This window comes from Gavialis gangeticus, unplaced genomic scaffold (genome assembly GCF_001723915.1).
Source record: "Gavialis gangeticus isolate Ggan-Ray unplaced genomic scaffold, GavGan_comp1, whole genome shotgun sequence".
Classification (NCBI taxonomy): domain Eukaryota; kingdom Metazoa; phylum Chordata; order Crocodylia; family Gavialidae; genus Gavialis; species Gavialis gangeticus.
The window spans coordinates 125764285-125779525 of NW_017728992.1; the positions used below are offsets into that span (position 1 = coordinate 125764285).

The 15241-nt window shown below is 41.2% G+C and overlaps 1 protein-coding gene and 1 long non-coding RNA gene across 3 annotated transcripts in view; both read left to right on the forward strand.

The window, feature by feature from the left end:
* NKAIN3 (Sodium/potassium transporting ATPase interacting 3) overlaps positions 1-15241 on the forward strand; it is a 768196-nt gene that overhangs the window by 719342 nt on the left and 33613 nt on the right. For both annotated transcript variants that reach the window (XM_019527722.1, XM_019527721.1), the window contains exon 5: positions 8317-8377. In XM_019527722.1, coding sequence (XP_019383267.1) covers positions 8317-8377 — 61 coding nt within the window. The remainder of the gene's footprint in view (positions 1-8316; positions 8378-15241) is intronic.
* LOC109304917 overlaps positions 13593-15241 on the forward strand; it is a 4253-nt gene continuing 2604 nt past the window's right edge. The window contains exon 1 of the long non-coding RNA XR_002099506.1: positions 13593-13603. This is a non-coding gene — a long non-coding RNA (uncharacterized LOC109304917). The remainder of the gene's footprint in view (positions 13604-15241) is intronic.

Here is a 15241-nt window from a genome sequence, read left to right on the forward strand (position 1 = left end):
CCCCAGTGCTCTTCCTGCCATGGCAGGGGGTCGGACTAGATGATCTGCTCAGGTCCCTTCCGACCCTAGAAACTATAAAACTATGAAACTATATATATATACTAAGACCAAAGACTGTAATTAGACCAAAATATTTCAGACCTCAGGAGACTACACCGTGCAACAAGGAGGAAACATGAGAGAGCCTGAGTTTTGTGAATGATTGAGGCACTTGCAATGGCAGGGAAGATTCAGTGAGATATATTCAGATAAGAAAAATGAAAAATGGCTGCCCTGGCCACAGGAAAGGACCTGGTGGTCATACTGGATTGCAGACTGAGTATGAATCAACCATGTATTATTGCAAAAAAAAAGATGTGGAATAACTTTGACAAAGTTGTAGAAAAACTGGAACGAGCATGTGAAGAAAGGTTGGAAGAATTGGGATTAGTTACTTTGGAGAAGAAAACCCCTCTTCACTGGGAATGGGCATCTCTCACAGGGCCAGACAGCAGTTCATAAAGCCCATGGGAAACTAGCAGAATTCCCAGAAATTTGACCAGCATACAGAAGTTATTTAAAGTGCTGTAGTTTGCTGAAGTGCTATAAAATACAGCACTTCAAATTTAATACTTAATTTAACAAGGGATCATTTAAAGCACTGTGCTCATTTTTAAAGTGCTGTAAAGCCATGCACTTCTGTTAAGTTATAGCAACAAAGCACTTTAAATGATGAAAAAAGCATCTTCTGTACACATCTAATGGTCTTAAATTGCAACCGGGAGTTTTAGGTTCGATATAAGAATAACTTTCTAATTATAAGGGTGGTTACATTGTTTTAAAGTTTACTTGAGAGGTTATGGAATTTCCATCACTGAAATATTTTAAAGGAAATTTACATAGATATTTTGTCTGAGATTGTTTGAACATGGGCATTGGACTCTACAGGACCAGCAAAAGTTCCTTCCCTATTTTTTTGTGATTCTGTGATCCCAGAATGTTAACCACTGCCACCATTACAGAGGAAGGAGATAAAGGTTTTGGCAGTCTGTTTTAGGAGAAAATTCCTTGTAGTGATCCATATGAGAAAATAAGAAAAATCAAAAAGAAAAAAATATTCTTTTTACCATCACAAAGTTCTAATTCAATCATGGCATCTCCTGTCTTCAATACTGGCTCCTCTCTAATGCTCCAGATCATTTTATTATAAAATTATGTATGATCTTTTTTCCTAAATATATAAGGACAAACAAGATTATCAGCATAAGTTTTGTATTTAACGTTAACTGATTATTGAGATTATGGTAAACTGGTGATACAGATATTCTCTTGACCAGTTTGTAAATCCTAGTGGGACACAGGCATCTTGTTCATCAGCTGTATTAAAACTGAACTGCTTTTGGACATGCCCAGAAACAGACATTTAGGTATCTGGGGAACTTGACTGTCAGGAACTAAACTGCCTAGGGACTTAAATGCCTCCAAAGTCAAGTGAGTCACACTTTTGAGGCTATGTATTTTAAACTTAGGCACCTACCAAGGCAATTAGGCAGAACTTAGGTACCTAAATCCTTCTGTAGACTGAGTTCTAGATGTTTATCATTTACCTCTTGGGTGCTTAAAGACCTTAAAAAATCTAACCCTCATGGTCTTACTATTTTAATAACCACTGTAAAACTTTATTGAAATGTAAGAGGAGAAAAATAATTATCTTTCAGGTAATTTGCACTGGGTTTTCTTTTGTAATCAGGGAAAATAGTCTTCACTTTATCACTTGGTACCAGGCCAATAGCCAGCATTTCGGATATTAAAAAGCCAAGCACACAGCAATCAATCCACTGCAAATCGGTGATTAACATGATGGCTGGATGGATTTACATGAGCATAACATTATTAATTAAACAGCAGTTGGGTTAATCAAGATAGCAAAGGTAATTTGTAGGAATAAATATTTTATTAATGTGTCCATCAGTAAAGCAGAAAAGTAAAAGGAGATATTTTAATTACTTAATTTATAATATTCAGTTCATGCCTAGTATCATCTGTTTGAAGATCTGAAGATAGGTCTAATCTACAGAATGGTATGTTCCCAGCTTATCATTCCCTGTTAATTGTATTGTAGATTTCAGTTACCTGACTGTAATTACTGGTATGTAATTTATCAGCAGGGTTTTACTGTCCACTGGTGAATATGAGTCTGACAGTGGAATGCTAAGAGGTTCTTTTGTTGTATGCAAGTTTGCTCTTTAGTAATGTGTATTTTCTAATTTAATCAGTAAGATAGATGCTCATAGGTGGTAGAGGGTTATGATACTCTCCATCATGATTAAAGACCTGATCTTTCCTCCTGTCCCCCAAAAGTCTGTGCTTGTACTACATGATTTGCTGGTGTATAACTACATTGATAAAGAATCTAAGAGTGCCCAGGGAAGAAATTATGTATATTTTAAACATAGTATATAAACTAAACATAATGTGAAATTTAAATTTCTCTCCATGAGAGAGATTTACTCTATCTTGGGTGTCAACGTATATAAAACACCCAATGAGATTTCTGCTTTCTGTCACAGATTAGGCAAAGGCATAACAGTAGAGTAAGCACCAGGCACCTACTAGGATGCTAGGAGTTACATTTAAGAAAGGGATTGATGAGACATGATAGTGTAACAAAATGCAGGCTTGCCAAGTCATTTAACTTATCTGGAAAGAAGCTCTCTCATTTTACATTATTTTTCCATATAACTTTTTTTTTTACGTCTTGTGGTTTATTATATATTCATAAGAGTGAGCCTATAAATAGAAAATAGAAAAATACTTTTCAATAATAGAAAGTAAGAATGTCAAATGAACTATCCTTACATCCATTCTAGATCCAGCCAAACAGGAGTAGTAACTTTTATTTACGCACAGGTTTAAAACAAACAAGAAGCACCTTTTTACATACTGCATAGTTAACTTGTGGAATTTGTTGCCACAGGAGACAGTAGAAACAGATAGCATAACTGGGTTAAAAAAAAGTGTTAAACAAATTAATAGAGGACAGTTCCATTGATAGCTGTTAAATAGAACAGTTTTTCCCACATACATGGGACAAGTGTTGTCCATTCACGATGTCGGAAGAATTGGAATTGGAACTGCCATAAGCACTCTAACAGCAGGCTCATGCTATTGCTAGCCATGCACAGCTAGAGTTGGGCTCAAGGTACTATAGTATGTTGTTGTCAGATACACCTTGATGCCAGCACTCTCCACTCACCACTCCTCCAAGTCATAGATGTTACCATGCTGATTGTGATGAGCCAGGAGATGGTTTGTAGTATTTCACTGAGTGTTATGTTGGACTGTTTTCCCTATCCCATTTTACATTGCTTCCTGCCTGAAGGTGTGACTAACAGAGAGCTCTAATCTACTTGCTTACAACCTCCCTTTTCTCCTTTCTCTACCACAGTGGACAGCATCACCATTCTGCTGCTCAGGCACATGTCCTTGGAGTCATAGTTTCATAGTGTCTAGGGTCGGAGGGCTGAGTCATCTTTGACTCAGCCCTCTCTTCATCTACAATTTTCAGATTCTTTCTGTATAATTTCTTTAATGCAGTATATAGCATTTCTTATTCCACCACCTAGCTAAAACTCTCATCCAGGCTCTGATCATCTTGCATCTTGGTTACTAGAGCATCATTTCCCTAGGCTTTGACAAATATTCTCTTGACCAACCCATATCTATCCATGATACTGCAGCAAAGATCACTTTTCTAGTCTGTTGTTTTGACTGTGTCACCTGTCTTTATGCATCTCTCCCCCTTCCCAAACACATCAAATAAGCTACCTGTTTTTATTTTCAACATCTGTAACAGCCTCTCCTATATATCATCTTTCATTCAGTCTGAGATGTTCACTTTAACCTCTCATGAGCCCAGAACTATCATCTAGTTCTTACATTTTTAAAGAAGCACTTTCATATTTTTTCCCATGGTACTCTTCACATTCAAGAAGAGCTAGTAGTAAAATCTATGTGGGTAACTAAATGTCTTCCTTCAAAATTCTTCTTTGTGCTGCTGCCTACAAAAACTAGCAAATGGTGCTCTGAGAGCACTCTTCAGCATGCTAACCATCAGTATCATCTCCTTGTACTCCCACCACCTGTTGTCTCCTGGCTCCCTACCTAGATCTGAAGTTCTTTGGTACAGGAACCATCTTTTTTGTTGTGTTGATACATCACTTATCACAACCAGGTTTTGTCCAGGAGCTGGACTCTTGAGTACTATCATCATCAACCAGTGGTGTACTGAGAAAGTATGGTTAAGACATACCTTAGCCACTGTGCCCCACTCTGGGCAATACAAATAATAAGTAACAACAACTTTTCTAAAACTGTATATTTCTTTCTGAATCAAATAAAAGCAATTGGTTTTCAAATCGCTTCAAATATCTGTATGTCTCTTACTTCAATTGTCAGATGCTCATAAAGAGGCAAATTGCAAACCCAGGGTGTGCAAAAGGATTGAGCCCTGGGAGAGAATATACATAAGTTACTGGGGAGTCTGGAGGTCAGTGCTGATCCTGGGGGTCTATGAGAACAGAGCCACAGGAGTCCATGACTATGAAGGCATAACAGGTACATCCTGTGCATAGCAAATGTACCCTGGTCTGCCACACTAGGGTGGCCTACTGCCAATTTTGGATCCCTGGGGTGCCAATGGCCTCACTCTTTTTCCCAGTCCACTGAAGGAGTGGTAGCAGCTGAGCAGCAGAGTATCCTGAGTTCCCCTCCTCTCGTGCAAGACAGGATTTAAACTGATATATACATGCACACAAATTATAGGCACTTGAATTTATGAATAACATAAAAAGGAAAATACATAACTAAGCTAATAAGTTCATAGTTTCATAGTTTCATAGATTTAGGGTCGGAAGGGACCTAGTAGATCTTCTAGCCCGACCCCCGCCAGGGCGGGAGAACAACAAAACCCCAAAACAAAAACGGGACTCAAATGAGTCCAGCCAGGTAGGCATCCAGCCTCTTCTTAAAGACCCCCAGGGTAGGGGCCAGCACCACTTCCCTTGGAAGTTGGTTCCAGCTCCTAGCCGCCCTAACTGTGAAGTAGTTTTTGCGGATGTCCAATCTATACCTCCTCTCCATCAACTTGTGCCCATTACTCCTTGTTATGCCAGCGGGCGCTAGGGGAAACAGCGTCTCCCCCAAACCCTTCTGGTCCCCCCTAGTGAGTTTATAGACAGTCACCAGGTCCCCCCTCAGCCTTCTCTTGTGGAGGCTGAATGGGTTACCAATTAACAATAAACAGCCCAATATTTACACATTTACTAATTTGACCCCAACATACTTAACTATACATTAATAACACGAGACTTTAAATACATGTATGACTTAATACCCCAATGCTCAGGGTAACAATAAAATGCCTTTTGCAACTTTTCAGTGGTCAGCAGGAGAAGTGCAGCTTGGGGTCTGTTAGGCTTAGCACACACCCAGGTCTTCAGGTGGGTTTGCAGGCAGCAGCCAGTAGAGGACGCTGTGCTCTCTGGCTCATCTGGTAGCTGATTCTGGCTCCTGATACCCTTACACAGTGCTGTCCTACCCTGATATAAGCCTTAACTCAAAGGCAAACACAACAAAGCAACACAAAAACCACTGGACTTCCCAACCCTTTTGGGACTCTCCCATAGGTGGCAGAAGGCTGGGGCTAATGGGGCTTAGCACCTCCCCACCAAATTTTTCACTGTGGCCAGTGACAGCAGCAGTACCATGGCACCACCATCCCCCAGCACCCAGTGCCCAACATGCAGCTCCTCCTCCACCACTATATACAGCACCAGCACATTCCAGCCCCCACAACGGCCCTGCAGGAGGGAGGGGTGGGGGTCAGGCAGGGCTCAGCCCTCCCCCCCAATAATATTTTCCCCCACTGCTTATGGTGCCCTTTCCACAGCCCTTTGCGCACCCCCCAAAGGGTATCCTCTATCACAAAACTTTCCTGTGTGACACCCGATACCCCCCTTCCCCTCAGGCCAACCCAGCCTTTCACAGATGCCTAAGACAACCCAGGCTATCTTCCTCCAGTTTTGCCTTCCCTTGAACCCCACATGGAGACACAGGTTCCTAGTGGCTGAGTCCCTGCAGGGACCAGCCTGTCACATCCTCTAGCCCCAGCTCGCATAAGGAGCACTAGAAAATATTATCTGGGGGGCCTGAGCAGTGCAGAGAGTGCCCACCTGCCCCTGTCCCTGCCCCTCCCTCCCGCAGGGCCGGTCCAGGGCTGGCACGTGCTGGTGCTGTGCACACAGCAGCAGAGGAGTGAACAGCAGGGGCACTTGACACAGTGCTGCAGTGGCAGTGGTGCTGGAGCTGCTGTCGCCAGCCCAGTTTGGGAGAGCTAAGCCCTGTTAGCCCAGGCCTTCCGCCGCCTGCGCTGGCTTGGTTGCTCAGAGCTGCATGTTCCCAGGCCTGCCACACATCCCCTCATGAGCTCTGGCCACCCTAGAGGGTGGATCCACCCCACAAGGCTCCCTCTCCCCTCTCTGGCCCCACATGCACACCTTCTCTCTTAAAGGAACCCTCCCAGCCAATCAGGAGGCTGGGATTTTTCATGGGCTTGCTGTGGCCTGTCTTTGTTTTCCCAGCCTCTTACAAGGACTTCCCTCCTCTAAGATGTCTCTGCTGGGACAGATTTCCATTTGCCTTCAGTCTGGCATCCTTAGAGGGACAAACTTCCTGCTCCCTATGGTGCCTGGGAAGGGACAAACCTCCTCTGCTGCATGGCACGCTGTGCCCAGTGTGGAGCACTTGCTTCAAGGTGAGTGCACTTTATGCTTGTCACACAAGTTTGCCAGGGAAGCCAAAGGAAGTGCCAGAACTGCAAGCATGTTAGGCAAAAGAAGGCTTTGAGCTAAACAGGCTAATGTGTAGGACCCAAAAACATCACCCTGGTGATTGTCCAGAAAGCAGTGTTTTGTGGGATGGTGCAGCTGCATTAAACCCTGTGATGATGGCTCTTATTCAGAAGGAAAGGTGGCATTAGTTCTCTATGGCTTAAATCTCCTTGAAGGATTAATCCCTTGGAAGAGGATTAAGCTATTAGGACTACTTTACTTCCGAATGAGAGCATCCAAAGAGGGTGTTAATGCTCTTTATCTTACATGCGCTGACTTCACATCTTTAGTTAATTCATCTCAAGTCTCCCGAGTGTCCTCCTGATGGGAAGCCCGTTGTCTGCCAATGAACACCCTGGAGCTGTTCAGCAAGATTCTGGCACAACCAAACTGAAAGGCAGTTTAGGAGGATTTCTCTGCCTATGGTGTCGCTTCTGTTAAATCATCATTGTTAGAGGTAACTTATCCTCATAAAAATGTTTGTGAAAAGAACCCCATTTTATTGCTGATCTTCAAAATGGACCAGATTGTAGGTATTTAAAAAGGTCTGAGGTAAACATAACCCCAAACATTCCTACAAGGTCCCACGCGACATAGATTTAAGACTCTGTAACACTATCAATAAACACCGTTTATTTTCTCAACAACAAAGATTTGTAGGGCAATCTGGTTTAAAATGTTTGTTTGACCGATTCACTCCTTCCTTGGTTATAAGAGAACATTTTATCTTCCCGGGAAATAAATCAAGCGGAGCCCCATCCTTCCTTTCTGTGTTACAAGTAACATAGAATTAAGCCAATGAGGATGTTTTTGCAGGAGCTTCTTTTAAATAAGTGGCATTTCTGGTTGGACTTTCAGGAATGAGGATGTTTCAATTATTTTACAATGAAGCAGACTTACCCTGATAAAGTATTTCCTGAAGCTGATGAATTTAACAGCCTGTTTTCAATAATGCAATACTATACTTCATGCAACATAAGCTGATGATTTAGTGACTTTCTTAATTACTTAATTACGTATTTCCTTTGCATACAGTAAATACTACATCCTTTTAACATGTAAAGTAAATATGTGGGGGCTTCTTCAGCAACTGATCTACCTTGCTAGTTAGCATTCATTGTCAGTGAAAGAATGTGTGCACTTAGGGAAGAGAATATACCATAAATGGCAGAAAGAAGTTAAACACAAAGGTCCAGTTTCTTCATATTGGTGTTAGTTGTGCAACCCTGCATGATCTTAATGAGCTGATTGCTTGTTAATGAAGTTAGAATATAGCCCTGCCTTAATGAGGTAATGTGTACAAATTGTGTAATCACCTGTGTTAAAACCATCATGTAAGTTAGGAAAGTAAAACAAATATATTTTTTAATTTAATCTTGGCACGTATATTTCTTAAGCATCTGTTTTTATTGTTCTAATAATTATTTTTCCTTTTATTTTCGTGCAGTTGATTGGTTTTGTGTATGCCTGTTACGTGATCAGTGTTTTCATGGAAGAAGAGGACAGCTGTAAGTACTGATACACACCTATCCATCTCTGGAGCTCCAGTAGCTAGGGAGAAAATATTCTTGCAATTGCCAGCTTCAGAGATGGAGAACTGAATTTGCAAAATGTGGCTTTCCGTCACTTTCAGATGACTCTGTTTATTCAAATGTTTGTATAGATATTGCAGGTAAAGAATTATTGGATGCAAGATGTACTTAGCTTTTGTGAGCTATTTCAGCCTCTTGAAAGTCATACTGCTCAAAAACATGAGAGCCAGAATGTGCATATACAGGTTTTGTGTATGTTAATATAACTTGAATCAAAGCCCCTTTAAAAATTGTCTTGAAGATATTCAACTCTTGGGTAATAGATAAATACATATAGTAGGATTACAACAAACTAGGTTGTTTTGATCCTGTTTTAAAACTGCATTTATGGGGAAAAATAGAACTAAGGAATTTGAAAAGTAAGGAATTAAGATAGACTCTATATAATAAGTATTGTTAGAAAGCTACCAAAGAAAACCCTGAACAGGAACAGAACATTTGGTTAGATGACATGCCAAAGTATATTATGGAAATTAGCTAACAAACGTTCTATAACCTCTCACCTACTCCAATTATTTCTTTTATACAATGATAGTGGTACTGAAAGTGGTCCATTCTTCAAATGAGTGGTAGTCCTGGAAATTATTTTCTTATATAGAAAAACGTGTATAGTGTAACTTTTCTCAACAGGAAATAAGTGGAATAAATGCCAAGATAAAAAATACTACACAGTAGATGCAGCTACAGCAGGGGTGGGAAAAATGCAGCCCAGGGGCTGGATGCAGCCTACCAAACCATTCTATCTGGCCTGCGGGGTCCCTAAAAAATTTAGAAAATTAATATTTATCTGCCCCTGGCTGCCTATCATGCGGCCCTCAATGGCTTGCCAAAACTCAGTAAGTGGCCCTCTACCCAAAATAATTGCCCACCCCTGAGCTACACCCTCTGCAGGAAATTTCCTCTGCAGAAAATTCAGGTACATTAAACTGTGCCTGGACATGCATCTGAATGTGCGTCTGTCAGGAGCAAATTTGCTCCTGATGACAGCAGTTCTGTCTAGGGCTGTTCCTGTCATGCTCTGCCCCCCTGAAGCAGCCAGGGGGAGCTCCAGGCTCCCCCAGGTGCCATCCTCAGGCTGGCAGAGGGCACAGGGATCAGGCCTAGACAGGGTGGGTGGGAGATTGGTATCCAAGCTGCAGGGCATCTCCCTCCCAGCAGTCTGGTGATTGACGCCAGCTGCTCCTCCATCCTGCAGCTGAGAAGGAACTGCCCTGCAGCCAGGACAGCTCTTCCCGCCCTGCAGAGACTAGGGCTGTCCCCAATCTCTGCATGGCTGGGAAGAAGCTTCCCTGGAGCCTGGACAGCTCCCTCTGCCCTGCAGAGATTGGAGCTTAGCCAAGCAGCAGTTGTGGCCCCCTGCTGCCTGGGCTGACCAGAAGCAACTGTTTCCAGTCGGGGTCTACATGTCTCCTTCAGCACAGTAGTTAACGTGATGTTTTTCTAGTACCTGTATGTATTGGTACTAGCAAATGGCACATTAGCTACTTTAATACTCAGTAACTGAGGCACAAGTGTAGACGGTGACACTTTACTGTGCATTAGATTAGTCTAATGTGCAGTAAAGCATCTTGTGTAGATGCACCCAGCTAGAGATTAGCAATAAACAACATACATTTATGGAGAATAAATCCTAACAGAAAAATTGTGTTGATATCCCTCCAGAATGAGAAATAGTGAGTAAAAGAAATATACCAGATAAAATTCCTTTGAATCTCAGCAAAAAGTTTGATAATGTCTCACCAGCTCCTGATTCTGGAAATTGTTGTTCAAAATGGCTCAGACAGAAACACTGATATTTTTCACTGAAATCTGAACTAAGAACCATAACCAAGTTATTATAATGTTGTTATAAGAAGGAATATGTTGAGTTGAAGGGAGATGTATAGAGGGATACAACAGACCTCAAAGTCAAGTCTGCTTAACATTTCATTTAGATTCTGAACCAGGAAGAAAACAACGTATTAGTGTATGGAATTCAAGGATGATGATAATGTGGGGATATATAATACAGAGAAGCCCAAGAGAAAGCAAGGGCAGAGAATAACAAAATAAACTAGAAAAATGAAAACATGTGAAAATATCCTGAAACATGGATTTTTAATAAGAAGGAGAAACCTGAACAGCACAAGTTCTGAGAGAGCTCTAATGACAATGGGCAGAAAACTAAGCAGAAGTTTACAGTACACTGTGGGAGCATCTACACATTCATTAATGTGCTGTAGTTAATGCGTATTTCATTTAGTACCTCTATTACCAGATACTAAATCAATGCACAGTAACTGGCACTATTACGCAGTAGCACCAGCACATACCTTTTAAGTGTTCCTAATGCACAGTAGACTAATACTACTGTGCATTTGTGTATTAGCATGGTTTTCACCCATGATGCACTAATGCGCAGCATGAGTCTAGTGCACTTTTAGCATCTCATGTAGACATGCCCTGTAACAACAGGAAAGCTAACAGAGTTTTAAATGTATAACCAGAGACCTTGCTTAAGAGGTCAAGAGGGTAATTTATAATGAGGGTGATGATGGTAGTGGCGATGTTTTGATATGACTGCATCTTGAAGTGGATTTTCAGATCTGGGAGCTTCATTTCAACAAACTTCACAGAACGGTAGCATCAAATGATTTAGGTAGGTACATGGGCTGATTAGAAAGGACATGCTATTACCTTTTAATTACTGATAGGGCACATATGCAAACACTTCTCTGTAGATTATCTTTATAATTTACATCACTCCTTACTTTTGTTTATAATGTTGTTGCTGTTGAGTCCATACAGGGATTCTTAATGCCATGCTGCACACATCAGTTATTTTACTGATAAATGTAAAGAAATATAAAAAGCAGTTATCTCCCACCAGGAAATACAGCATGACATTGAAAAATGTAATCACCTTCTAAAAATGCTGTACCATATAATCTATATTCAGCAGCTAAAGGTTTATGGTCAAGTGAATGTGCTTCTTCAATTAGGCCATGATTCAACTGCACAAAAGTCAGAGTGAGTTTTCTTGACATCTGTGAAAGCACAGTTGGGGCCATACCAACAAGTCATTCCTGAGAGCTGCTCAGTGTTTTATTATGAGAGTTCAATGGGAAATTAAATTCTCATTCAGTATTTCCTAGGTTTGGGCCCCAGCATACGTAGTTAAAATGAAAAATATATCTAGTGGTACTATGATACCAAATTCAACATCAGCTCAGTGCACATTCTTTTTGGAAGGTACATGTACCTGCAGTCAGTTGTTGCTGGTCTCTTCATTACACACCAATGGCAGGCTTGCTTACAGTGTTTTGTTGTTTGATGCAAGTAGAAATCATGTTATCTATCCAGTGAAATTTTAGTTTATTGTAGCTCTTTATACTCCATAAATAATTTTTATTTATTAATTCATAAATGTTCCAGGTTCTGTGGCCAAAGGCTAAAGTTTGAGTATGTGTTTATAGTCAACAGAACTAAAAGCAGTATATTTTACTAACTATAGTTTGTTTCTCAAGCAGACTTTCCATGTTAAGATTCAGTTATCTCAGATAATTTGTCTTTATGCATTTGTAGTGAAATCAAGATACTTTTCTTTACATTTCCAAAGGTCCTTATTATTGTACAGCAGCCAAAGTGCAGTGCTTATACAGCACAATGAGAGGCACTAGATATAAATCTCAGATAAATTTTGAAAAGAGGCTTCAACAGTAAAAATCAGTGTAGACGTTTACAAATATGGACAAACGTGCTTGTTTCTGTACTGGACTTTTTTGTCAAGACTAAGAGAATAATCATTTTGAAGTAATAGATTAAAACTTGAGTACTAGTCTAGAATTCTCCTTTACTAACCTCCCTTACTAAATCTTACTAAAATGCATTGTTTGTGTCTTATACTTATTATCATCAGCTTTCATGAGTTTGTGGAAACCATGCTATTTAAAAAAGAGCAAATAATCACTTTATTATTTCAAAATCTGCCTATAAATATCCCAGATAACACTCTGACAGGAACAGAGAAAATGTTGCTAGTATTTATGTGAAATAAAAAAGAAAAAGTAAGTGCAGCTACAGACTCATTGAATGGGGTGGACTAGCTGTTCCAAATATTATATAGTACTATAAAACCAAAGAGCACAAAGCAATAAGAGATTTGGAGTCTTCAATCTAGCCAACACTGAGTCTTTATTAAACAAGAAAATTGAGGATGTGTAAATATGATTATATTACCATGGATTCATGAAAAATTATGATTTATAGAAAAGCATAACCATTCTTGAACAAAGAATTAGTTGTAGAAGCAGATATAGAACAAGAGGAACAGGATGATCTAAAGGTTAGGACATTGGCCAGAAAGTTTTAGCAACCTACTCTGCTACAGGCTTCCTGTAGCACATTAGTCAATGTAACAGGGTTGGAGAGTTATAGCTATGATCATCCAGGAAACATGCAAATCACAAGGGTATTTTGGAGGAATTTCTTTTATTATTCCAACTATAAAGTTAGGAAAGATTTTAGACGAGCTTTTAGGCACCAAGTATACATCTTCAGGTCTGGGGAAGAAGCAAATACAGCCTAAACACTAGATAAAATAATTAGCTTGTCTGTAACTCCATATATATAAAAAAAGAGGCACTTCAAGGAGTGGAGGAGGGCTGTAAACTAGGAGCAACGAGAAGTTATCAGAAGTAGCTTCAAACAGAAGTTTAGTTGAATAGATAACTTAGCCATATAAACAGGGGTGCTCAACCCTCATCCTGTGGGACAGATCTGGCCCCCAGCACCATGTAAACTGGAATGTGTGGCTACCCATGGGTCCAATCCTCATGTGCAGGGGTGGCATCAGCCCTGAACCACACATCTGTGATATAAGACCAGACCATTCAGAAGGGAAAGTATCCTTATCACCTAAAGAATACTGGGAGGTTAGAAGAAATACCAGTTCAATTATAAGGATCATGAAACCATTGTCTATGAGACTTCATGGTGTTTAGTGTCCATAAAGTTAGAAGTTTTTGTTCCCAGTCCTGTCTTCTGCAGTGTCTTAGATTTCCCTTGAGTATAAGGACTGTTTGGTCAGAAACAGTGATGGCTTTGTGAAAAGTATTCTTCCACACGTTATTGGGTGTCTTTAGCCTTTATCTTTTTTCTGCGGTTGGTTGTTCATTCTGGAACATAGTTGTTATTCAGTTTCAGCCATATAGTTTCCATGAGGACATTTAGGGCACCTATACACATGCAGAGAGGTTGCTCCAATGGGCTAAAAGTACAGTGTGCTGAAGCAGACTTGATTAATCGAGTCTGCTGGAGTGTGGTAATGACCATGCTCCAGCAGACTCCAGCATCATGTGTATCAGCGTTCCTAAGCTGAAAAATGGCAGTGGGGGTGTTTTAACTAAAGCTTGTTCAACGAGCTTTTGTTAAAGTGCCCCCGCCACCATTTTTCAGTGCAGGGATGCTGATTTACGTGACACTCTGGGCACTTTCAGAGTTGCTCTAATTAAAGTGCTTATCTGCTCCTGGAGCACATGTATAAACATCCTTATTGCTTTGGATGAGGTATACCTTATAGTGTGATAGACATGTGTAAGAGCCATGTAGTCTGATGGTGTTGATTGTGATGGGCATAGAAATGTGTTGACAGGTTTTACAGCTGTTCTTAAGGCAGGGAGGTTCTGTGTTGGTGTTTGTTGATCAGTAGGGAGTTTGCTTCTGACGGTGTATTGGGCCAGGTTTGGAGATTGTTTGACAGACAGGAACAGGGAATGGGTAGAGATGAGGTTGGGACTATTTCTGTCAAGGTATGATCCTCCTTGAGTATGGGCTGCAGTAACATAAGGAGGGGTCAAGGAGCAGGACATATGACCCAGCCACTGCCTAAAAGGGCCACTGCCAGAATTCACAGGTGCCACCCAACACTACCTGCATTTTCTGGCACCATCAATCAGCAGCAGTGCAACAGTGTTTCAGAGTGCAGGGCACACAGATTGTAGGTCTTTACAGTAGCAGTGGAAATAGATGCTGCGGGAGGGAGATTTCACCCCATGTTTTTACCATCAAGAGCAAGAGCTGCTCAACATGGGTGTCTGCAGCAAATAAATGGGATGAATTGTCCCCCACCCTTCTCAGCAACAGAGAAATCCAGTGCCACTCTGACACACTGCTGCACTGAAACTACTTGTTTCTCCCCCTGCATTTTGAAACATCTGGATCCAAAAGGGAGAGGAAGGTTTGCCCTGGACACATTCTTGGCCAACTACACTTTTGACCACCTTCAAGTCTGATGGCCCATTTCTCAGCTTTATAGACAAATTGTTTTTTATTCAGAAAGCTTCGATCTAGATAAGTGATAACTTCTGGGTGAATAGGAAATAAATGTACACACATGGACACGGACATAAATCCTCTGTCATACCGATCTTTTACGGGTGCACTGATAGAGATTTTTTGGGCCATTACTGATGGCCAATTTTTAATGAGCCATATCAGCTGATACGGTTCTGATTGCCGATATGGAGCCAGGCAGCTTGGAGACCAGCATCCAGCTGGTAAGTCTGTTGTGGGGGAAGGGGGGAGGGAAGGGGTGTGGAGCAGGGGAAGATTGAGGCCCCTGTGGTGAGGGAGGGAGTGGGGCTGGGGCAGGGGCAGGAGCTGCATAGCTGGGGTGGGGTGCAGGATGGAGCCACGAGCCGCTCATCCACAGGTATGATGGGGAGGCAGCTCCTGCTGCTGCACACACACCAGGAGGCCATAGGGGCCATGTGCCCCTGGATCTGCATGCAGACTAGTGAA